The 25,689-nt window shown below is 43.5% G+C and overlaps 1 protein-coding gene across 3 annotated transcripts in view; it reads left to right on the top strand.

The window, feature by feature from the left end:
- Positions 1 to 25,689, top strand: part of UBE2V2 (ubiquitin conjugating enzyme E2 V2) — a 144,857-nt gene that overhangs the window by 83,258 nt on the left and 35,910 nt on the right. For all 3 annotated transcript variants that reach the window (XM_085605652.1, XM_085605653.1, XM_085605654.1), the window contains exon 3: positions 22,579 to 22,704. In XM_085605652.1, the coding sequence (XP_085461778.1) occupies positions 22,579 to 22,704 (126 nt within the window). The remainder of the gene's footprint in view (positions 1 to 22,578; positions 22,705 to 25,689) is intronic.

Genomic DNA, 25,689 nt, shown 5'->3' with positions numbered 1-25,689 from the left:
GTACCCCGCCTTCCTTCCATTCTCGTAGTCTTCAAGGCATTGTCATTATTAAATATCTATCCATGCCCACTCAAAATACCACTTTGTGTAATGTAAATGTGCAATGTCACTTAAAAAAGTTTAAGGGAAAATCTTACTCGTCTTAGACACATCACTTCAGCTTGGGCTGCTGATAAATCTAATTTTACAATACTTCATTGACTAATCTCATAGATGTGCTTGTGCCTCCAAAGAGTGTGGCAAAGAAATTATGTTACAGAGATCTGTACCAGATCAAATGCAACCTGAGGGTAGCTACAGCAAATGGGCATACATTGAAGCAGGATGATATTAGGATTGCTCTAAAAAAAACTAAGAGGGCAAAATAGATCTGCTGCTGAAACTCCATTAGACTGTGAAGATATATGAAGCGGAAAATAGCATGGAAGAACTATTTCGCTTTATGAAAGAAAAAAGGTATTGCGTCAAGAGGAAAATGTTGCAGTGAATGCCAGATTCAAGACGTTATTCAGAATAAAGTTGCTAAAATAAGGAAGGCTATTAAATCTATGGATTCTCGGGCTCAGGAAGAAACTTTCAACATGCTCCAGTCCTAGAAATTGAGAGTATCTCTTTTGTGGTAAAACACGTAACTCTTACAAAGGTAGGCAGGCATACTAAGAGCCTCTATACTGCATAGTGTTTAGGGAGAACCATGCTTATCCAGTATTGGGGTATCTTTCATAGATTCACATGCCTGAATCATTCCCCATCGCTGAGGCGGGAGTCCCACGGTAAAATACAAAAGTAGTGCCATAAATAAATAGTAGGCTAAAAAGAAAAAAGCCTAAGGCCTAAATCTTAGTAGCCTATCTACATCCTTATAGTAAAAAGAACCAAAAGTCCGCTCCAACCAATCCGAAGCATGAGGCAAAAGACTGCAAGATCTGCCGTACTTTCCCAACCAAGACTCTTAGGGATAGAGAGGGATAGAGAGGCAAGACTACTTTTACGGCTCAAATCTTCTTCGGCTGAGGAGGAAGACCGAGCTAGATCTCATGACAGCTCTTCTAGTGAGGGAAGAAAGCACCACAAATCTTCCCATGATGTCACTGACCCTTTACAGAGGTCACCTAAGCTTTCCTCTGGGTCAACGCTGTCTACACCCTCTACATCGGTCAAGGAGTCTAAGAAAACATCTTCAAAAACCATGAGTAAAGGACATGTCAAATCTGTCACATTGACGCCCTCGTTGACGACGATTTGTGTGACTTGTTCTGCCCCATCGTTGACAGCAACTGTCTCGACGACGGCCATTACCTCCCCTATTCTGTCTACCAGAATCTTAATCACAACCAAAACTAAGGCTGTTCTTGAATCGTCGACGAGAAAATCGACGTCCCCGTCGACGACTACACCGTCGACGTTGGATCCATAGTCTACGTTACAAAGCCTCCACCGCTGACGAAGGCGTTACCCTCGACGAAGTCTACTACATCGTCGACGTCTGTCACATTGACGATGACACCGTCGACGACTGCACCGTCGACGACGGATATACCAATTCATATCAACGAGTCGACGGTGATTACTGTACCTTCACAATCTACACCCATGTCATCTGGACTTTCCAAAGGCCCATTGCGCAACAGGATTATAGTAAGATTTCTCCGCTTCTGCCTTCACACCTTTTAGAAACTTACGTAGAAGATGATGATTATGAGGACGATGAGGGACCTTATGGCATAGCTCATCATTCTTCTGAGCTTAACATCAAATGTCTGGATGGCGATGACTATCGGGAACAATATTATCGGGAGCAACTTATGGTTCCACATCATGGATGTGGATATCCGTTCCACAGAAGGGAGTCCCGCCAGAGGGAAATGAGTCCCCTTCCTCCAACGCTGATACAGGATCTTCAAGCTATGCTGGCGGATTACCGTCAAAGGTTTCCCCCTCAACAGGCTGTCTCTGAAAATCCACCCCCAACAACGGTGGTTCCTGATCCTTTACCTGAGCCTGATGCTCCTTTTACAACGGCTCATCCTTCGGGTCCTTCTGACCAGGTGCAGCACGACACTTCTTCCTCTGAAGATGAGGTTGAGGAGGATGAATTACCTGACAATGCTCCCATTCCGGATGCCTGGGACGAATATATAATTCCGAAGCCTTCTCCTCCTCTTCCGCTACCCTCTGATTCTCCTCCTGAGGACATTGAGGGCTTTCATAATTTGATGCAGTGGGCGTCCGCTAGATTCCAACTGCCTGTTACTGTTGAACTGACAAATTGTTTTTTTTACATGATTTCAAGGAGGAGTCCAGAAAAATGACGGGAGCTGTACACATCATAGACTACATCTGGCAGGGGGGGGGGGGTAAGATAATGAAGACGCCTGCATCCATCCCGGCAGTGTTTCCTCGCATAGAGAAGAAATACTGTGCCCCTGCAAACAGCTCATCTTGTCTTATAGGTCATCCACGACCAGATTCAGTCATTTCGCAAGCCGCCCAACAGCGATCAAAGAATGCTGCAACGCCTATCGCCACGCTGCCTGACAAGGAAGGACGTCGTCTGTACCTCCTAGGCAAGAAATTTTCCTCCATGGCAGCGGCCTCTATTAGAGCTGCTAATGCTCTAGCGATTATCGGCCGTTATGACTGACAAATGTGGTCAGAAAATCCTATTAGATTGTGAACGTGCTGCCTCAGAAACGATAGATTGTGCACTGGACATTAACACCAATTTACGTCAACTTGCTGGAGCTGCAGTCCTTAGACGCCAGGGGTGGCTTAAAACCACTACTTTCAGAACTGAAGTCCAAACAAATATTCTTGACATGGCCTACGATGGGGATTCTTTGTTTGGCATGCACATTGATGATGCCCTCCTAGCTATTAAAACCGACATGGATACCGCTAGATCTTTAGGCACCCTTCAATTCAGGCGCGGGTCTTTCAGAGGTGCAAGAGGACGTGGTTTTACGTTAAGAGGAGGATACCAATCAAACCAACAAAATCGGCAGTATCAATCTCCGTATCGACAACCTTATAATCAGTCATCATACCGCCAATCCTCAACGGCAAGTTTCTCCCATCCGGGCGGTCGAAAGCAATCACAGAATCAAGGCAGAGACACTAACAGGAAACCTTGATCTCGCCAGGGCGCCAACCAAATTACCCTCCATACCCGTGGGCACGAAGATTTCAACCTATACGCACAGGTGGCACAAAATTACTTCAGACCGATGGGTTCTGGACCTAGTCACCAAGGGCCACACCCTGGAATTTCTCAAACACCCACCTACTACTCCGCCCAGGGGTCCCCCTCGTCTTCACTTACTTTTCAAAGAAGTCTTAATAATGCTCTTCAAGAAAGCGATAGAGAAAGTTCCATCATTTAAAAAAGGAACAGGTTTCTAGTCTCGTTTTTTCCTGATCAGAAAAGTCGGGGGAATGGCGACCGATTCCAGACCTCCGCAAGCTCAACAAATTCCTCAAAAAGCAAAGTTTCCGGATTGTCACGCTTTCCGAGATTGTAAGCTGTTTAAACGAAGGAGACTTTGACTTCTCTGGATATGGAGGACATGTATTTCCACATCTCTATTCTCCCCAAACATCGCAAGTATCTTCGGTTCACAGTGGCTGGCGCCCACTATCAGTTCAAAGTGCTCCCGTTTGGCCTGAAATCGCACCAAGAATTTTCACGAAGTGCTTTGCACCAGTAGCAGCAGCATTGAGATCTCGAGGAATCCAAGTGTTCCCTTATCTCGACGATTGGCTGCTCACAGGTCCTTCGGAAGACGAAGTCAACGTTGCCACAGCAACATGTCCACTTGAAGTCATTCCTTTTCTCGGAGCAACGTTAGACACGGTCCAGTGCAAAGCATTCTTGTTACACGACTGCCAAATACGCCTCCAAAAATTAGCCACTGTCATTTCAAGAAGGTCAGTTTATGTCCGGATGTTTGCATCACTCCTGGGGATGTGCTCTTCTGCAATAAATCTCATACCCTTGGCACGGCTCAAAATGAGGCCTCTTCAGGAAGAACTACACCTTCAATGGCAACAAGCCTTGGGGTCTTTAGACGATTCCATCAAGATCACGCCGCGCATGATAGATTCTCTGCATTGGTGGTCACAAACCGTGAATCTGGCCCAAGCTCTCACATTCCTGCAAACAATTCCAGACTTTGTCTTAACGACCAACGCCTCCGTGGAGGGATGGGTAGGTCACCTGCAAGATTTGCAAATTCAAGGGAAATGGTCTCAAGTGCAGAAGCAGCAGCATACAAACAGACTGGAGCTCCGCGCCATCTTTCTATATCTGCAAGCTATTCTCCTAAGGATTGCGGGTTCCTCAGTGCTGGTCCGTACCGACAATACGACCAGCATGTATTACATCAACAAGCAAGGAGGAACAAAATCAACTACGCTCTCGCAGGAGGCACAGGAGTTGTGGGAGTGGATCACGCTCCACAAGATAACCCTGACAGCCGAGCACGTTCGGGGTATCCACAATACTCTGGCGGATATGCTGAGCAGGTCCCAATCAAACTGTTGCGAGTGGGAGCTGGAACAGGAGCAGATAAACAGAGTTTTCCAGGCTTGGGGCACACCAGCCCTGGATCTATTTGCATGGAGGGAGAACAAGAAATGCCGATACTATGTCAGCACGTTCCCTCAGCAGGGCTCAAGGGGGAATGCCCTGTTAATGCGATGGTCAGGGATTTATGCATACGCTCCCCCCCCCCACCCACCCCAATACCATTGATCCTGAAAGTGCTCCGCAAGATGAAGCTAGTGGGTTGTCGACTAATTCTGATTGCCCCCTGTTGGCCAAGACCATATTGGTTCCAGGAGCTTCTGCTATTGTCTCAAGCTAAGCCCATTCGCCTTCATCCACTGCCAACGATGTTGTCACGGGACAGAGGCCAAGTAGTTCATCCGGACCCACGGTCCCTGCACTTCTACACATGGCTCCTGATTTCTTAGAGTTCAGGGACCTCAACATTTCGCAAGACTGTCGTGAAATTTTGGCTAAATCTCGGGCTCCGAGCACAATCAAGACTTGTGTATTCCCTCCGGTGCGGGCACCCCCTCAAGAGTGGGAACTCGACACCGTTCTAGCACTCCTAATGAAACGTCCATTTGAACTCATCCAAAAAGCTTATCTTAAATTCCTCACTTGGAAGGTCGCCCTTTTACTGGCTCTGACTTCCGCATGAAGGGTTAGTGAAATCCAAGCTTTCACTATTAAGGAACCCTTTTTACATTTTACTCAGGACTATGTAACTCTTTGAGCGAATCCTAGATTCATCCCTAAAGTACCGTCACAATTTCACCTGAATGAACCGGTAAGGTTAAGAACTTTCTTTCCGAATCCATCCATTCCAGCTGAAAGAGCATTACTCTTTGGATGTTAAGCGCTGTTTAAAATTCTACCTACAGAAGACTAAAGATATCAGACATTCAAACCAACTGTTAGTGGCCTGTGGTCAAGCAACACTTGGAACTGCAGTGACAAAGGCTACAATCGCCAGATGGCTTGCATCTGCTATTCATTTCTGCCATGAGAAGGCCAACAAACCTCTACAATGGAAAGCCAAGGCACATTCTACAAGAACTATGGCAGCTTCTACAGCATTGTTTGCTGGAGTGACTCTGGAAAATATCTGCCGTGCTGCGACATGGAAAAATGTCCACAAGTTCACAAGGCATTACTGTCTTCAATCTGCCCAACATGAAGATGCAGTGGTTGGACAGGCAGTCTTACGCCATCTTTTTCACTAAGGTCAGATTCCTATAGTTTTCTCTCTTTCTGTGCTGTCCTATTGATTTCAGTATTCCTGCTCCTTTCTTTCACAGATCATGTGTTCATGTACTTTCAAGACATACATTCATATATATATATATGTATGTGTATGTATGTATTTATATATATATTATCTACTGGCGGTCGCCAGTAGATAGTTATAGTTAGGACCGTGTTTCCATAGGAAATCTCAAAATTCTATTTTGAATAACTTTGGCGCCGGTTGACGAATCCTCGCGAAAATTTCAAAACTAATGGGGCGCTCCGTTCAGCTCCTACCCTGAAAGTCTCGGGGTGATTCGTCAAGCGGGGGCCGAGAAAAAAGGGGGGTCCCAAAACGCGTTTTCCCCATGCATTTTTCCATAGGACCTTTAGACGCAGCTACACCCCGAACGGCTGAACAGAATTACTTGAAATTTGGCAGAGAGGTAGCCATAAGGTCAAGGAAGTGCCTTTTGCAGGTCTGGTGTAAATCTGTTCAATATTTCCTGAGAAAATAGCATTTAAAAGCATATCAATATCTATACGCGCGCAGGGTGCGCGCACCGTGCGAGCACCCTAACGTGCGCGAGCGTAATTCTGATTGGTGGTTACATGTTAGTCAACGTTCGAATCGGTCGAAATCAGGAAGTGTCGTCCGCCATTTTGTTTGTTTTCAGTGCGAGTGTGAAAAAGGAAGGTGGCGAACGTGAAAAGGGGGCAGGGTAGAGAGTTCCTGACCCCCTAGCCTTTGTCAGGGGGGTCCCTGAAGGACCCCGAAGGCAAAAAAAAAAAATATATATATATATATATATATTTTTTTTAAATCGCGGGGTGCACGGTGAAAACCAAAAAAATAATACATAAATAAATTAGCATTTAAAAAAACGTACAAATTCACTGAAAAAACCATAGGTTTCACACACGTTATAGTTGGGAATTAGCATTTAAAAAACCTTGCAAATTCACTTAAAAAACCATAGGTTTCACACATGATATAGTTAGGTGGATATTTCACTCGTAAAAAACCAATGAAATTCCCCCATTATAGTTAGTTCAGATAACTATAACTCGCGCGACCGCCACTCTATCACAAGGATGATGTCATCAGTGATGTTATGAGTGATGCCACTGACCATGTCATGAGTGATGTAATATGTGACGTCATGAGCAGTGGATTGCGGGCGCGCGAGTTATAGTTATCTGAACTAACTATAACGGGGGAATTTCATTGGTTTTTTACGAGTGAAATATCCACCTAACTATAACATGTGTGAAACCTATGGTTTTTTAAGTGAATTTGCAAGGTTTTTTAAATGCTAATTCCTAACAACGTGTGTGAAACCTATGGTTTTTTCAGTGAATATATATATATATATATATATATATATATATATTACCTACTGGCGGTCGCCAGTAGGTAGTTATAGTTAGGACCACGTTTCCATAGGAAAACCTCAACATTCTATTTTGAATAACTTTGGCGCCGGTCGACGAATCCTCGCGAATTTCTCAAAATAGGTGGGGCGCTACGCTCCGCTCCTACCCTGAAAGTCTCGGGGGGATTCGTCAAGCGGGGGCTGAGATAAAAGGGGGGTCCCAAAACGCGTTTTTCCCATGCATTTTTCCATAGGACCTTTGAAACGAGCTACAGCCCGAACGGCTGAACAGAATTACTAGAAATTTGGCAGAGAGGTAGTCCCTAGGTCAAGGAAGTGCCTTTTGTAGGTTTGGTGTAAATCTGTTCAGTAGATTCTGAGAAAATAGCCTTTAAATCAATATATATATCTGAGCCCGCTTACCGTACGCTTACCGTACGCTTACCGTACGCTTACCGTAAGCTTACGGTGGCGTGCGCGAGCGCGATTCTGATTGGCTCTTAGATCTTAGTAAACATTCGAATCGGCCGAAACCAGGAAGCGGCGTCCGCCATTTTGTCTCTCGCACTGAGTGTTGTTTATCAAACATGATGGCCAAAAACATGTTACGGGGCTGTTTTGACAACTCCCTCCCACATAGTCATGTTGAGGGAGTCCCCAAACATCCCCCAAGAGCAAAAACGGTTTTATTTTTTTTTCGGCAATTTCGCGGGGTACGCTTACCGTACGCTTACCGTACGCTTACCGTAAGCTTACCGTACGCTTACGGTAAAAAAATAAAAAAAACACTATCCACACTTACCCCACCCCCTGTGCTTTTGGTGTCCGCAGGCCACCAAATGTGCAGGGCTTATTAATAGAGAAAAAAAACGTAATTTTGGCAACATGAAATTATAAAATCGAAATAAAAAAAACACTATCCACATTGACCTCACCCCCTGTGCTTTTGGTGGCCGAAGGCCACCAAATGTACAGGGCTTATTAAAGTTGATAAAAACCGTGCACGGAACGAACTGCGTTAAGTGGGCGCGCACGCCACAAATGGCGTAAAGTAACTTAGCATTTAAAAAACCGTACAAATTCACTGAAAAAACCATAGGTTTCACACACGTTATAGTTAGGAAATAGCATTTAAAAAACCTTGCTAATTCACTGAAAAAACCATAGGTTTCACACATGTTATAGTTAGCTGGACATTTTACTGATAAAAAACCAATGAAATTCCCCCGTTATAGTTACTGTAGGCAACTATAACTCACGCGACCGTAATCCTCTGCTGATGACATATGTGTCTTTATGAAAAAAAAATATTTGTAATATATGTATAGCTAAAATTTAATGGAAGAAGATATGGGCAAATAAGTGTCTAAATACAGTATTAGCATCAGCAGAGGATTACGGTCGCGTGAGTTATAGTTGCCTACAGTAACTATAACGGGGGAATTTCATTGGTTTTTTATCAGTAAAATGTCCAGCTAACTATAACATGTGTGAAACCTATGGTTTTTTCAGTGAATATATATATATATATATTTATATATATATATGTATGTATACAGATATATATTAATGTTTTATTTCTTATAATGTCTTTTTAAGATGACTATTGTTTTCTCAACGCTTGGTCATTACAGTTGTTTTCAGTGTTATGGATGTAGTTTGGGAGTTTATGAACACATGTCTCCAACCATCCGCTAACAACAGTACATTTGGCATACTGCTTGTTACTCTGATTCAGGCTTGTGACTCCATGAAAGATACCCCAATACTGGATAAGAAAACAAGTTACTTACCTGTAACTACAGTTATCCAGTATTGGTATCTTTCATAGATTCACATGCACCCACCCTCCTCCCCGTCGAGTCAGTTTTCAGTGATTTGGGAATACTTACTTCTCACTTGCGCTAAGAAAATCTGAGGAGAACTGCCTCTGCTGAGTGTTCTTGCAGGTGCTGGAGCTGACCTTTTGGTTCTTTTTACTATAAGGATGTAGATAGGCTACTAAGATTTAGGCCTTAGGCTTTTTTCTTTTTAGCCTACTATTTATTTATGGCACTACTTTTGTATTTTACTGTGGGACTCCTGCCACCGCAACAGGGAATGATTCAGGCATGTGAATCTATGAAAGATACCAATACTGGATAACTGTAGTTACAGGTAAGTAACTTGTTTTCTTAACCAGCGTTTTGTTTCAGTTTTCATGTTGAAGACTGTCAGTTCATCTTTACAAAGGGTAAGGTGCAATATTGTCTTAAATAGCCTTGGATCACACCACTGTTGAAAACAAATTCGAACCCTGCAAACAAGTTGCATGTGCACAATTCTTGGCGAGAGTGATAGAAAAGCTGGTTATATCTCGGCTATCTGACTTTATTGAAGTGTACATGTTTCGAGGGGTCATGCAGTCAGGCTTCAGTCTTGGGTGAAGTAATTGCCATATTATACATGAAGTTGCACTTTGAGGTGTCGTACCGAGGGAAGGAAGCACTTCTGTTGCTGGTAGACCTGGCCATTGCCTTAAATACAGTAGACCGACCATCACATCCCGGTAGGAAGACTAAATACTATGATGAGAGTGAACAGTAATTCAAAGCAATGGTCTACTTTTCTTTTTAATTTAATAGACTATTGTCAGACCCCATTGCGTGGCCATGAGGCTACTGGGCTTTGGTTTTGTTTACCTATAATATTCCAGGGTTCGTCATGAGTCTGCAAACTGGGCCAAGTACAGTACTTTCACCACTTGACTCTCTGGGGCAGTGATGGCAAGGAGTTAGTCTTGTGTGGATGATCAAGCTCAGCTCTCAAAAATGCACATTAGTGTAAAAAGTGATTGTCCACCACAGCTATTTCCTTGCAAGATGAAAAGTACTTTAATGCATATCAGAATTAAATACTACACACAACATAAACAAGATGAAACTTAAGGTTACTTTTAAATTTTGGCAGACGGGTTGCTCTGTCACAAATGTGATAAAAAATCCTGTCCACCAAACTGACAGACCACCCACCTCAATTAGTCGGGCAGATTGTAAGTATTCCGGTAACTGTGCCCCCCATTGGCTCAGTCAATGGAATGCATCCTCCGACAGCCTTTCTGAGCAAGTGCCCCTCTGAGAAAGGACTCTACATCGTCCGTCTTATTTAGAGTGGAAAATGTAAAGGCTTTTTTTCCCCACTATACATCACCGCTGGGAAAACCTTGTTTTTAGAACAGAAAAAAAAAGTAGACCCACACACCTTGGGACAAACATCCCCGGGCATAGGAAACAACTATTTTTTTCAAAAAGAAGCTCCAGCTTTGGGGTTTGTTTTTGTAAAAACAAAACACTTTTGAAAAGTTTGACGGACAACCATCATCTAACAGTACAGTCCATCAAATTTTTCCTACATTGACAGGAACCACCATGACAGCAGTTCTTGTCAATGTAAAGAGTTGTCCACAAGACAGACTTACAAAACATTTGGCGGGTGTACTGTTCGCTACCATTCCTACTGAGTTAACTCCACCCACCAAAGTATAAATCAGACCCTTAGTGCTTGTGGTTGTCTGAGCCATTTCCTGCTATTTTTCTCTGTTTCCCTTGGTCAATGTCAAGATGATTAGGCTCCGCTGCAGATTACTACTATATTCGATCAATGCGCACAGTCTTTCTCATAGTTTAGTTTGACTCACCAAGCGATGTTCTTCAGGTTGGCACACTTGTGCGGCCAAGTGCCTCTTCGTCATCTCACATTCTCACCAAATTCTGAGAGAGCATCAACTGTACGTTCTTGTCGGGATCGTTTGAGTTAAGGCAGGTGCTCCATGGCTTCTGCTAATTGTTTCTGTTCTTCTCTATCAGCAATGGCTACTGTGGGGCTGACACTGCCTCTGTAAGTAGGTGGTCGCAGATCTGCCAGTCCCACTTTGGCTGATCGGATCTATCGGGGATGGTATGGTCATTCCCAGGTCAGGTGTGGTTGGATGGCAAGGCCCAGAACACTTCTCCATCTCTGGCTAATGCAACTATGGTCACGCCCCTGTTCCATCTTTGAGCACAGCATCTCGAGTCATTCAGCAGCTTCTTTTCTGGTAGAGCAGCTCAAGTCTCACTGCTGAAGATCAAACTCCTGACTGGGCTGTGGTGATCTTTGGTCATGCTGCATGGTACCTTCTAGGAATTGCAGTGGGAGAGGCTTCTGCCTGCCAACACTAGGGCCCACAGATTTGTCTCCACAATCTCTATGCTTCTGGTAAACCTTACCATGCTGACGTCATGCTGCCCCTTGCTCCTCCTGGACAGGTATGCCTTTTGCAGGGTTGGAATGCTTCTACCCTCTCTCAGAAGGCAGCCTGGCTTCTAGGCTCTTCAGGACAGGTGAACAGCTTTTATAGCAAGGGGTAAATTCTGTCACCTGGAAGCTTGCTGTCAGACAGACACCAGCTTTGGTTGCACACCAGTCCTCTGACCACTGTGCGACACACTTGTTTCCTTGTTCATAGACTACTTGTACCTGGAACCACAAATGGGTCAGTGGGGCCCACTTTTATGCAGTAAGAGCAGGCAGAAGATGTGGATCCACTATCTGCACTTTCAGAACTAGTGAGGTCGTTCTTTTTCAGGTGTTCTTTCGAGACTCATTTGTCTAGAGTTGTGCTTTGCACAGCAGGGTTGCCTTCAGCCTTGGTGCACCCACCTTCGAGGCACAAAGGTGTGAGTTTTCTGCATCTGTCTGTCATCAGCCAAACTGAAGAATGTGACTAGGCAAAGACCAAACATTGGGTCTCACACAACGGTGCCCCTTCATCTACCGCCATATGTCTGCAATCCCAACCCAAACCCCTAATCTCTAAAATGGCTGTGCTTCACAAAGGCTCATCAGCAGCACCTTGCTCAGCAAAGGAACTAATTTAATGTTTAAATGAGTTTTCTCTCCCCACTTGGAAATACATCACCACCTCATCCATGTACCCAAATGGGCCACTCACACTTGGGATGTTAGCCCTAGGATCTGGTCAAGTGCATAGAAGTGGAAATTGAGTCATCAGTCTCTATTCCAGTGACACACCTACAGTTCTGATCACACCTGTGGATTTTCAAAACACGGTGCACTGCCATCACTGCTCTGCCCTAAGCCCATGACGGGCACAGTAGTGCACTGTTGCTTCAGTAGTTGTGAATTGATTCCTGAAAGTTAAAATATTCAGGGTCATTGTTGATTCCCAATCAAACCTCAAAAATTATAAATATGTTGAGACTAATCAGTAAAACTCCACTGAATTAGCATGCACCTCTAACCCATCAGAAACATTATTGGCTGCCCGTCACATCTTGAATCAAGTTTAAAGCTTTCATCTGTTTTGAATGACTGCCTGAATATTGGAAACGTCAATTTCAATGGTATGCTTTGCAGCAATCCCTGAGAATTCACAATAAACATGTCTTAACTGTACTATGTTTTGAAAGAGGTAGATTGGAGGATCGCCTCCTGCACTTGGTGGGCGCTACCTTTGAGATCAAGTAGAATTTTATTCCAACAGTCTGTAAATCAGCAATAACCAAGACCATCCTGGACTGATTGTGTTGCTGATTTGCAGCTGAAAGCATCTAGATCCGTTTTGGCTTAGACGCTTTTAAACGTGTTATTGGATTGGACTTGCTGTTATTTATTTTTACTTTTTTAATCGAGTAAATAGGTCAGTCCAGATATCCATAAAGCAAAGCCAAACTAGGAGCAGGGGTAGTGTTCAATGCACACAGGTAGATGTTCTTGTTTTGCATACGTTTTCCAAAAAAGTAGTACTAAACACAGGACATCTTGCTACTCAACTTTGTAGACCACTGCCCTTTCCTGAAAACAGCTTGCAATTCATAAGGCCAGCACACACAGTTAAAAATTGTTAGTCACATTCCCAAATAATGGCATGAATTCTTCCTTCAGTGTTAAGATCTCTCTTTTTTTGGTCCTCTATGGTGGGTCTGTAATGTTTGTTTGATAGTACAGAGCTGATGTGTGTTTTGTCTTCTGTCAGGAGTTTTCCAAGGCTTAATCATAATGGATGTATAACAAATTCAAAATGGTACATACACCTTTCAATTTATCTAAAACATAACCTTTCCACATGTAGAAAACGTTTTATTGTAACTACAACAGAAATATGTCTCGCAACAGCACTAGGCTTGCCACGAAAGACAGACTGCTATGATACCAAAAACAGTAAATTAGATTCTTCTTTCACTTGGAATCATCAAAGAATGCAAATAGCGCCACCATTTTGCACAAAATGCGCCTTCTCCGGAAAATTGAAGTTGAACCAGAGCCTAGTGAGATAATGGCATAAAAGATGAGAGCCTTTGTAGGTGTTTTCATGCTACTAATCGTAATAATTGGTACAAATTGGAAAAAGTCCATGCCAAGGAAAACATTGTAACCAAACAAAGGGTCCTGTACTTAAATGTAAGTCTCCATGTAGTTGGTTTGGTCTTGCTACCCTCCTCTAATCCTTGCAGGGGTTACCATCGGGGTCTTGTGTGTGGGTTAGGGTTCAATTGTAAGAACACCATGAGTGGACATCTGCCATGTTTGCCGCATCACTTAGTTGGTGCTCTTCCAAACCATATGTCTGGATATTTCTTGATCGCAGGTGTGTCTTGTCTTAGGAGAGAATGTCTTTTGCAGGGAAAGAGAAGTCTTGAGGGTCTTTGTCTTTTTTCCGGGGAATAGCAATAGCATGGATTAGACTATTTGTGTGGAGGAGTGAAGATGGGCAGGGGTGATGGTAGCGTTAGTATAGTGTAAGTGAGAGAGAGAGAGAGAGAGAGAGAGAGAGAGAGAAGTTTCCTCCTGGGCATGTTAGCATCCATATTGGACTGCAAGGCCCAGTCCTCCACTGTGCTGATTTTTGGATTCTGTGATCCTCTACCTGGAAAGTGTTTTAGGCGATGGGTGATTGTCAGGTGGGGTAGCTGGGTGCTGAAGATTCTGAATGTAGGTCCTTCATTCTGGCCTATGGTCGATCCACACTAATCCGGTAGTTGTAGTATTATCTGAGAGGTTGTTATTCGTGGGCAGGGATTCCTCCAGTTGCTTAGGGAATGCACATGGTCTGGAAAGGCTGCAAAGTGTATATTGAACTTTTTGGAAATATGGAATGGAGTGTAGCGTCTATGTGGGGTGCAGACCGCCTGTAGGTGGTATTTAGGGACATTGGAGGGGTAGCAGATTAGAGGGTTGGCACTGTGCTCTTCCAGAGTCTAAGACGGCCTTGAGTTACATGGCAGTTCCATTGGCTTATTTTGTGATACACTACGAAGTTGTGAGGTAACCAGTGATCAATAGACCACTCCTGGCCAATGGAAGTCTTTTGTGATGCAACCAAATATTGCTGATGTGGATTAGGAAAGTTATCTTGGTGGAGCGGTTCTTTAATGAGGTGGTGTTTGTTAGAAAGCCTAAGATGTGCTTCTAATTTGCTTTAAAATTTAAATCGCATACAAATTAATATCATAATCTGTCTCTACAGTACCTATTTCATTTCATTTAAGAACACCACACAGCAGTTGTTTCAGCATACAGAAATATAACCCTACTTGTTGTGTCCATAACAATAAGTCCTAGTTTACTATAAAAGATAGCTCCTAGTAATATTGACTCCACCTTGTCCTAGTCATCACAGCCTCTGCCATCCAATATGGTCTCAGAAACGGGAGGATGGTGTATCCCAAGATGAGGTAGTTATTAGATCACAGCGAAGGAACGATTACATTTTCCACCGTACCCAGCAGCAGCACACTTTCTGATGTCTAGTCTTCATCATTAGGTACAGAAGCCCTCATTTGGGTTAGTTGGTGGAGGTAAACATTATCTGCTCTTCCAATGCGTGATTGAAACACAAAATGGATAATAGAGCCACAAAGGCAAGCACTTGATCATAATCTATCATAGACCTCTTCAACATCTTCCTACTCTCCTCATGCTTTACCTCCTTGTTCATTTTCCTCTGCCGCCTCCTTCCTTCATTCTTCGACATCATCTTCCCCATCCTCTTGTTCCTCCTCCTTCTTCTGCATTCTTCCAGCGTTTTTCCTAATTTGAAGGGACTTATTTTCTCATACCGCTAGCTAACCCGCTTTTAAAAAGAGGTTCATTTCTAGGAAATCTGTGGTGCAGCCTAGTAAGCACAACCATCTAGGTACTAGTTGGCATCCAGTGCAGCTAAGCAGTGTGTAAACTGTATCCGTAAAACCTTCTAGTCTTATGCCACCTTCCATCTCCTTATATGAGAAAGTAAAAGTTGCCTTATACAGTGGGGTGAGAAAAATAAATCCAGTGTTTTTGGTACGCCAGCTTGTCTCTAGGCTTCTCCATAGTTTCAAAACCTAACCTCCACCCAAAGCTCATCTGCAGGTTAAGGATTTTAAATTAACTTGCATCATGGCACATATAAGTGAAGAAGGGGTTACATAGAGCAGCGTGGCAGTTTTTGAGAGAAAAGTGGTCCGATATACATGGGATAGATTGCTGCACAATTTTTTGAACAACCAGTTTATGGGGATGAGCCTATGTGGTTGGGGTACAAGAGCTATTTGGTAGTTGCATCTTTATTTCTTTTTTATTTATTTATTTATTTTTGTCCTCATGTGCCACCAAATAAAATTTGCTCTAGATGGGAACTCTCCGTACCTTTCACACAGACCAGCTCGATTTCCGCCCTCGAGGACTGTGTACAGCAAACCGGGTTCCCCCAGAGGAAGGCTGTCTCCTTATCCAACTCCCGTTCCCTACCAAGAACATAATGGGTACTAGGGAGGACCGGACCACAGACCCCTGGCATAATCATTGGTCCGATGTTATTTCTTCACCCAGGCCATTAGTGGAGACCAGATCTTATTGGTACTCGCATCGTCACATGCCATGTCTGACTGACCAATCATCGTGATGTTTTTTAGACAGTCCGCAAATCTAGGTGGGGCCTCAGACTTCCATTGTCTACAGATTTCTCTTCTGGCTATAACCATCACATAAAACACAAATTGTGAGGCAGCATTCGTATTATACCCCGGTAGAAGACCAAAAACAAACAGTCTAGGGCAGCATATGATCGGTATATGTAAGACCTCCTCAAAAAAGCTGCATATAGACCCCCAGTAGCTAGAGATCTTTGGACAGTCAATAAACGATCGTCCATTGCCGGAAATTTACACCTAGGGCAGTAGAAATTATCTGACATAACCCTGGATAGTTTAGCCGGAGTCCAATAAACCCTATAGGCTGTAAATAGGTGGTTTCTCCTCAAATTAGCAGGTTTGATTACTCTGAGACATGGAAAAAGAGTCCCTCCAAATTTTCTGTACCTCCTCTATGTTCCCTATTAAACCGTTGCCCCAGAGTTTCCCTATCTCTAAATCTAAACAATCCTCAGACCCAATAAGTGTCTGATACCAAAAGGAAACTTCTCGTTTCCAGCCTCCCTCCCTACAGATGGAATCTAGGATCGGGATGTCCGCTGCAGACCCCCAAGATTGTCTTGCCCACCACGCGGACAGTTGGTAAAACTTAAACCTGGTTAGGGACCCATTGGTTAAATTTGCAAGACACTCCCAGTCCATAAGCCTAGAATCAAGACAGAGGTCCCCCCATGTTTTAATCCCTGCTACCTTAAGAGGCTGAGACAATTGATCTAAAAGGCATTCAGGAGTGCCTGGAGAGTCCCAGATTGGGGCATGTAGATTATAATAAGGTATCCCCAGTGTTTTCCGGATGTATCCCCAATTTTTAAGCGCCGTCTGTAGACGGACCTTTTTGAAGAATTTTTGATCTCCAAATTTAAGAAGGAAAAACTCGAGGCCATGTGGCTGGTCATATAACATTGCCTGGAAAAGACGGCCCTGTGAAGAGAAGTCCAACTTATTGGCCAAAATTCTAAAGTTTTTAAAGTGAAAGGCATGGCAGTATATAAACAAATCGGGTAGAGCCAAACCACCTACATTCAGACCTCTCCTCAGTTTCTTCCAAGCTTTCCTAGGCGATTTTGTGGCCCATATAAACGATCCAATCTTCCCTTGAAGAATAGCAATATCTTTGTGATTGAATGATGATGGGATAGAATTAAAGAGAAACCTTATTTTGGGAAGGATAATCATTTTAATAAGATTTACTCTCCCGTAGATATTGAGCGGGATACTTCCCCATCTTAACATTAGCTTACAGGCTTCCTTCGCAACTCTCTGCCAACTAGTTTTTGAGATGTCAGCCAGTTTTTGAGTTAGATGTATTCCGAGATATCTAATTTTTTGTTTAGCCCCATCTATAGGGATTAAATTGTTCCAGCCCATATATGTCTGTTTTTTCCTTATTAATTTTATACCCCAATACTCTTCAAAATTCCTCCGCTAATTCAAAGAGCAGCGGGATTGCCTCAACATGATTGGAGGCGTACAGGAGGAGATCGTCTGCATACAAGGCGGTTTTCAGCGCTAGCTCTCCGATTTTAAAGGGTATGATTATATTATCCCTTCTAAGTGTGCAAACAAAAGGCTCTATATAAACGTCAAACAATAAGGGGGACAGGGGGCATCCCTGCCTTGTACCTCTAGTGATGTTAAACCATTCTGATAGGCCACCATTCACTAAGACCTTTGCTCTAGGATTCCTATATAAAGATTTAACAGCTTCGATAAAAATTAAAGGGAAGCCAAACTTCATCATGGTAGCCCAGAAGTACCCCCAGTTAACCTGATCGAAGGCTTTGGCTGCATCAATTGCTATAATAGCAAGAGGCAGCCCCCTCTCTTCTGCATGATCGATTGCCCCTATTGCCTGAAACGTAAGTTCATTGATCTGCCTCCCTTGTATAAACCCTCTCTGATCTGAATGTATAATTGTTTTAATGGATATGGCTAATCTAGTGGCCAGTATCCCTGAAAAAAAAATTTAAATCCGAATTTAACAATGAGATGGGTCTATATGACTCAATTTTTTGTGGATCTTTATTTTGCCTGGCTATCAGGGTTATGGTGGCCTCAGCCCAGGATGGGGGGATACTACCTCCTTGTAGAAGAATTATGTTGAAAAGTAACCTGAGCACTGGAACTACTGTTTCAAAGTTATCAGAATAAATTTCTACCGGCAGACCGTCCGGGCCAGCGGCTTTACCTCTACTCATTTTCTTGAGTTGTTCCTGTATTTCACCATCCTTAATTTCACTGGCTAAGTAGATCTTATCTGCTTCGGACAGTTGGGGCAGTTTGCCCAATTTAAGCCAGTCAACCACCTCCTCCAATCCAATTCTGGTGTCCTCTTGATACAAAGCCGACATAAATTCCCTGGCCTCTTCCTTAATCAGCTCATCCTCTGATATCAATAATCCAGATTCTCTTTGTACCAACGTCTTAATGTTGTTCCTAACCCTATCCGCCCTTGACTTCCATGCTAGGAGAGCACCACATTTTTCTCCATACTCGAAGTTCTTAAGTCTGCTGGCTTCCCACTTTTCCTTAATGATCTTATCACTCCTGGCTTTAAATGCTGCTTGTAGTTCCAACAACTCTCTCTCTAGTTTAGAAATACTCTCCCTATCTTCCAGGGCAGCCAATTGTAGATCTAACTCTTTCTTTTTTTATAACTTTAAGATCATCAATTTCTTTTTTCTTACTGATTCTCCTCCTGTATGTCATTTGCAAACCTAACCGCCCCCGTACATAGGCCTTAAAGGACTCCCAAACCATTTGCACTGTAGAGGAACCAAGATTAAAATCAAAGAAATCCGTTATTCTTACTTTTACCTCTACCTTCACTTTTTCATCCAGAAGAAGTGTTCTATCAAGTGTCCATCTATTTTCAGTATTCTTGGATCCTAAGCTGAGTGCAAGTTCGACCGCTGAGTGATCAGAGATACCCACCGTGGTGTAACAAACCGAAACAATGTTTGCAAGCAGAGCTTGGTCAGCCAGGAAGAAATCTATTCTAGAGAATTGCTTGTACTTTTTGCTGTAGAAAGAGTACTCTCTTTTGGCTGCATATTTCACTCTCCATAGGTCCAGTAGATTAAAATCCTTCATGATGTTCTTCAGTGATGCTAAAGTTTTGGTGGGAGCACAATATTTGACCCTAGAGATCCGGTCCAATTGCCCGTCAAAAACCAGATTAAAATCTCCCCCTAAAATAACCGGGGCTGGATTCTGTGAAAGGCATGCCCTAAGTTTTAAGATGGGAGCTGGATTATCCTCATTTGGGCCGTAGTACACTGCACAAGTAAAGACTAAACCGCCTAAGGAGAGAGCTGCCACGAGCCATTTGCCCGATTGATCCGTTTCCCATCTCTGAACCTTAATCCCTCTGTTTGATCTAACAATGATAGCTACGCCTCTTGTGCACCCTTTCTGGCGTGAACATAGTATATTCTGAACCCACCCGAGTTTACTAAAAGCTTGTTCACATACTTTAGCCTCTAAATGTGTTTCTTGTAATAAATAGAGGTGGGCTTCCGTACTTTTTAAGATACTCACGGACCCTCGATTGTTTCCTACCGCCCCCTAAACCGTTAACATTCCAGGAGAGGAATTTTATACTACTCAATCCACTCATGATCTACCCGTATTGCCATACATCTAGAGCAATTAGCACAAAAAAACAACCTTGCATAATGTGAGGACAATTTTCCAGATTTACTAACCCCTTTGTGACCCCACCCAAACCCTCCCGTGAGGAACCCTCCCTTCATTCCTGGCGTTGGTGTCGCCTTTCAGGAGCCCCTCCCCGGCGACATAGTCATGTAATTATTACACAAAATCAAAACTTTAAAAGGCGACATGATGGGGGTAATTACACCCACAGTTCGCACCATGAGCAGAAATCGAATAGTTGTATGTTCCATTTATATTCCACTCTATAATATTTGTATATATATATATATATATTTTTACCTTCACCCCCCCCCCTTCTTAAGACTAAAGATCTTCTAATGTTCCTATTCGCCAACTCCCTTTTTATTTTTTTTTTACTCTATTATGCAGTTAATGTGAATTTTTTATTTTTTATTTTTTTACAGCCTGAAGTAGAATTTTTTTTATTTATTTTTTACAATCTCATCTGGGATAAGAAGACATCAACGTCTTCTGGCTGACTAAAATTATACATTTTGTTCCTCCACATTATTTTCAAAAGAGCAGGAAATTTCATTTGGACTTGTGCACCAAGAGACCTTAGTTCCGGCATTCTAGAGCCCAGCTCCCACTGTCTCTGCGCAGTTCTTCCCCCGATATCAGATCTAATTTGATACGGATGTGCCTTATGATGAAGAGTAGAATGGGATAGGCATCTACCTAAAATTAGTTCTTTGACGCTGTACGTTTGAAAATTAACAAGGATTTTTCTTGGTGCTTTCCTATCTGGGTGTAGTCTGAAAGGGTCCCTGTGCACCCTTTGAATCTCTGCCTCCAGGTCAATGTCAGGCCGGTCTTTCAAAACCCCATCCCTCAGAAGCTTACAGACAAAACCCTTAATGTCCTCCAACTCTTCACCTTCAGGAATCTTCAGAATTCTAAGGTTGTTCCTACTGACTTGTATTTCTAGCCTTTCCATGTCCATTGTGAGAGACAGATTCTGAGTTTTTAATTTGTCAATGTCCTTAGAGTTTCCTTGAACATACTCTGACAGGGCGGTAACTTTAAGCTCCAGTGATCCAGTTCGTGCACAAATATCATCGAGCCTGGACTCTAAAAGATCGAATCTATCGTGAATACTCTTTTGGTTATTCTCGGAGATTTCGAACTTAGCCATAAGATCCCCCCTCAATGACTGAAATAAGGAACCCAACATACCCCCTTCACTATCGTGTTTATCCGGTAGCAAAGGGCTCCTCTGAACCAGAGCCTGCGAATGTAGTGGGGCTAGGACTTGAGATTAGCAATGCCCATCAGGGTCCACTGTGGGCTGGGTAGGCAAAGGAACCAGGGCCCCCAATGAGAGCTGTGGAGTTTGGGACAGAGGCGGGCTGCTTACCGAAAGGGCCTGATTCACACTCTCACCCCCCAGGTCTAGCATGTTCTCCAAAGGTGCGTACCGATTCTCCAGCTCTAAGGGAGGATTACCGCACACCTGGGCAGATACAGCCAACTCAGCCCCCCCCCCTCAGAGCCTGCAACCTGCTCCATAATTTTAAAGAAGGTTTTAAGCGACGGAGTATTCTTCTGAGGTTGTTGAGCCTTGGGACCTTTTGCCCTTTTAATATCTCCTGGCTTTCTCTTCTTCTTATGGGGGTAAGTGGAGTTGGGCCCTCCCTAGCCACGGGATCGAGCACCCCTTTTGACCTAAGCTCTTGCTGTGACCTTAGTTGGTATCTAGTTCTATTTTTTGAGGGTGAGACTGACTGCGCTCTTTGCACACCCGAAGGGTCTCTGCTACTCTTACACCCTAAGAAAATAGACGCCAGCACCTCCGAACTTCTTCCTCGCAGAGCAGCCACCCCCTCCTCACTACAGGGGATACCAGATTGGATCTCAACAAGCATCCGATCCATAAAATCGCGCTGGTGAACCTCCCCTGCTTGAAACTCCTTACCGAGATCAACGGTTGAGGAATGGGGTAAGAATAGAGAAGGTTGCTGCAAACTGGCCCACGGAACTGAGTAGATATAAGCGCAGCCCGTGCCCGACACCAGAGATCCCTCCGACGTCCTCCAGGCCGCCGTACTGATGTGTTCCTCGCTTCCTGGAGGGCTTGAGCCGTCACAGCTGCTTCTGCCGCTACGCCTTGCATCCGTCTCCTCTGGGTCCTAGCGCCACAGAGCGCTACGAAAACCGCCTCGTTTCATGGCGTTTTACATGAAGGGAAAAGAAAGGCAAATTACCCGCAAGTCAAAGGATGAGGGGAACGAGGCCAACATCTGCTCACCGGTAGGAATCGAGAAAGCCCCCGCTCATATCGCCTAAAATCGCCTACATGCTACGCCGCCTTGGAGCCCCTGCGACGGGCGTCAGCCTGCCGCCGCCATGTTCCTCGAGTCAGTTGCATCTTTATTTCCTTGGTGTCAGTGCTTCAGTTAAAAGAGAATGTTGCACTTCATTAAAAGTTTTTGTAGCATGCAGATTACAGGAAATGGATGCATCGTTCTGCTGCACTGGCCAGGGTGTTTCGTCAGAACGTGGTAGTTATCTAGAATTCTGTAGCAGATTTAGACCGCCACATTGTATAATTTTGTACTTAAAAAACCGGAACATATTTTGTCATTATGTCTTTAAACTTGTTAACGTGTAATTTGCTAACTCATTTTAATGCTTTATTTAACCCTTTATCTTCAGTTGTTGTATTGATGTGAAGGCCTTTTTACTCTTTCTTTTTAATTTCTTTAGACTTTATAGACCGAACTCATGTGTGCTGAAATAAAATGTATTTAAAATTGATAACTGAGCAACAGCTAACAAAACTATTTTGATCGTCCAGACGAATTATGAAAACCGAATATACAGCCTGAAAATAGAATGTGGACCTAAATATCCAGAGGCACCGCCAACAGTTCGATTTGTAACAAAAATGAACATGAACGGAATAAACAATTCAAATGGAATGGTAAGCACAAGCTTAATTTAAATAGTACCTTTTATTGAGACAATTTAATTTGACATCAAGTATATACAGGTATAGAATGACGGTTAATGTATTGGTCTCATAACATTGACCATACAAGACATTCCAAGTATAAAAACGCCTTAACGGAAGGTAGAAAAATCTCTGATCCCAAATTAACATTAGTAACTGAAAATGCTGTATGCAACTGACATGCTTCTCATCCCTGTCGTGGCAATTTTTCAATGCTTGATTTGTACCACAGTGCACACAGTCGGAGTATGTTTGATCTAGTCTGCTTGAATGGTAAGAGAATAGTCTACCCATATGCCCAAAACAATTTAAAGAGGCACCTGTCAAAAATAAATATTTTAACATCACTTATTTAAAACCTTTATTGTATTTTTTAACTCCGAATATGCTTTAAAGAAAAATCATAAAACTATAAATTAGTTGTCTTTCAGATTGAATCAACTTGTATTTGATGAACTGTGTGCTAATTTAGTTGGTGAAATAATTTAAAAAATGCATTATTCTTTTACTGTGAAACAGGAGAGAGGGTATATACACTCGGTGGGCGAATGTGTAACTATAAACCTAGACCTAATTTCTGGTTGGCCTACTTGACCAAATTCTGTGATCCTAAACAAATCATTTTACTTTATTGTGCCTCATTTTGAATGCTAAATCTGAAAGCACCTGGAAGTAATGTAGCATTGGCTATATATACTGTGCCCTTGACAAAATTACATCCATTGGTTCACTAATAGCTGCATCATCGGGGAATTTGGGGACAGAAATTTTTAAATGTTTCAAAGTTCATGTTTAAATATTGTTACTCAATGGATGTTGTTAGAAATAGGGTCTCTAGTTGGCAATGGTTTGCACCCTGTCCAAGTAGGAGACCCTCACCCTAGTTAGGATAAGGAAAATACACAGATAAGAGAACCCCTGTTGAACCCCTTGGTAGCTTGGCACGAGCAGGCAGGCTTATCTCGGAGGCAATGTGTAAAGCATTTGTACCCACACAGTCTGCACCAGTTTGCAAAAATAGCCAATATGCATCTGAATGAAACATGACCAAAACTACAAATAAACAACATACACAAAATATCACTTTTAAAAGATTAAGCAAGTTTAGTCCATAGAAATCCATGGATGCGTTTGAGCACAAAGTACCTTAGATGTGTCAAAAATCAAAGATGGTGCACAGTACAGGGGAGGAGGGGTGCCGGAAAAGCGAAAAAATGTGCTGGTTCCTTACTACACAGGGAAGGTGATGTGAAGGTTCCTTACTTGCAGGAGAGGTGATGTGTAGGTTCTTTACTGCTAGGCACGGAAGGTGATGCATCGGTTTCTGGACACGCGGCCTCTGTTCTTTACTGTGGCACGTTCTCGATGAAGAGTCTGCGTCGAGAGATGTATCGAAAATCCAAAAACACTGCTTTGATGCGACAGCAGCGATACAGGCGCGGTGTCGATTTCACAGCCACGAGGCAGGCGCTACGTCGATTCTTCAGCCGCAAGCAGGTGCTGAGTCAGAGCAGGGGCCACGGACGTCGGTGATACAGTGCTCAGGATGCACGCTGCTCCGATTCTTCCCTTATGCCCTGCGATGGCGAGCTGGAGCCTGCGGTGAAAGCTGTGGTCAATGCTTCAAGCAGGAACCACACTTGGTTGCAGGCAGCGGCAATGTGTCAATGTTTTGCAGCGATGCGTTGAGAAAACAGGCGCTAGGAGTCGAAGTGTGGATTTTCTCCTTAAGATAATCAGGTTATACTTCCAAGGGCCCGAGAACTGGATTTGACACCCCTTGGCAAGTCAGGACTCTCCGCAGAAGAGCCCATGTACTGGCAGGGGAAGTCTTTGATGGCCCTGAGACGACTTAACAGGAGGCAAGCATACACAAGCCCTTGGAGAACCTTGCAAGCAGGATGTAGAAAGCCAAGTCCAGTCCTTTTACTACGGGACCGAAGCAACAGGCCAGCACAACAAAGCAACAGGTAGAGTGGCAGTCCCTCCTGCTGCATCCAGCTCTTTTTCCTGGCAGAATGTCCTCAGTCCTGAAGTGTTCGTATTTTGGGGTGTCAGAGGTCCAATACATATACCCCTTTCTGCCTTTGGAGTAGGCATACTTCAAAGGAAAGTCTTTGAGTGCACAAGACCCTGCCTTTCCCTGTCCTGATGGAAATAGCATTGTGTGAGGATAGGGACAGCCCTGTTCAGGTGTCAGTGACAACTCCTCCCACCACTCTACCGCAGGGAGGCCCATCAGTCTGACGATGGCCCATCAGGATATGCAAGGCACTCCTTAGCTCCCTTTGTAAAAGTGGCATTTTCAACCACACAATTTATAAAACATTTTTCACCAAAAGATGTGTTTAAATTGTGGTTTCAGAGACCCCAAAATCCAAATCTGTCTGCTCCCAATGGGAAATTACATTTGAAAGCTGTTTCAAGGCAATCCCCATGTTATCCTATTGGAAAGATAGTCCTTGCAATATTGAAAAACGAAATTAGCAGTTTTTCACTATTAGGACATGTAAAACACACGAGTACGCGTCCTACCTTTTAAATACACTGCACCTGCCCATGGGGCTGCCTTAGTGGTGACTTCCATGTAAAAGAGAAGGTTCCGGCCTGGCAAGTGGGTGCACATGCCAGTTTGAAATGGCAGCTTAAAACTGCACACACAGACACTGCAGTGGCAGGCCTGAGACATGTTTGCAGGGCTACTCGTGGGTGACCCAATCAGTGCTGCAGGCCCACTAGTAGCATTTGATTTACAGGCCCTGGGCAAACTGGGTGCACTTTACTAGGGACTTACTAGTAAATCAAATATGCCAACCACTGAGAAACCAACCACCAAAACAATTTAGACAAAGAGCATATGCACTTAAGCACTGGTTAGCAGTGGTAAAGTGCCCAGAGTCCTAAAACCAACAAAATCGGTCAGACAAAATAGGAGGAAGAAGGTACAACCTTTGG

Source organism: Triturus cristatus, chromosome 5_1, assembly GCF_964204655.1.
Source record: "Triturus cristatus chromosome 5_1, aTriCri1.1, whole genome shotgun sequence".
In the NCBI taxonomy this organism is placed as follows: Eukaryota; Metazoa; Chordata; class Amphibia; order Caudata; family Salamandridae; genus Triturus; species Triturus cristatus.
This window is presented reverse-complemented; position numbering and strand designations above follow the sequence as displayed.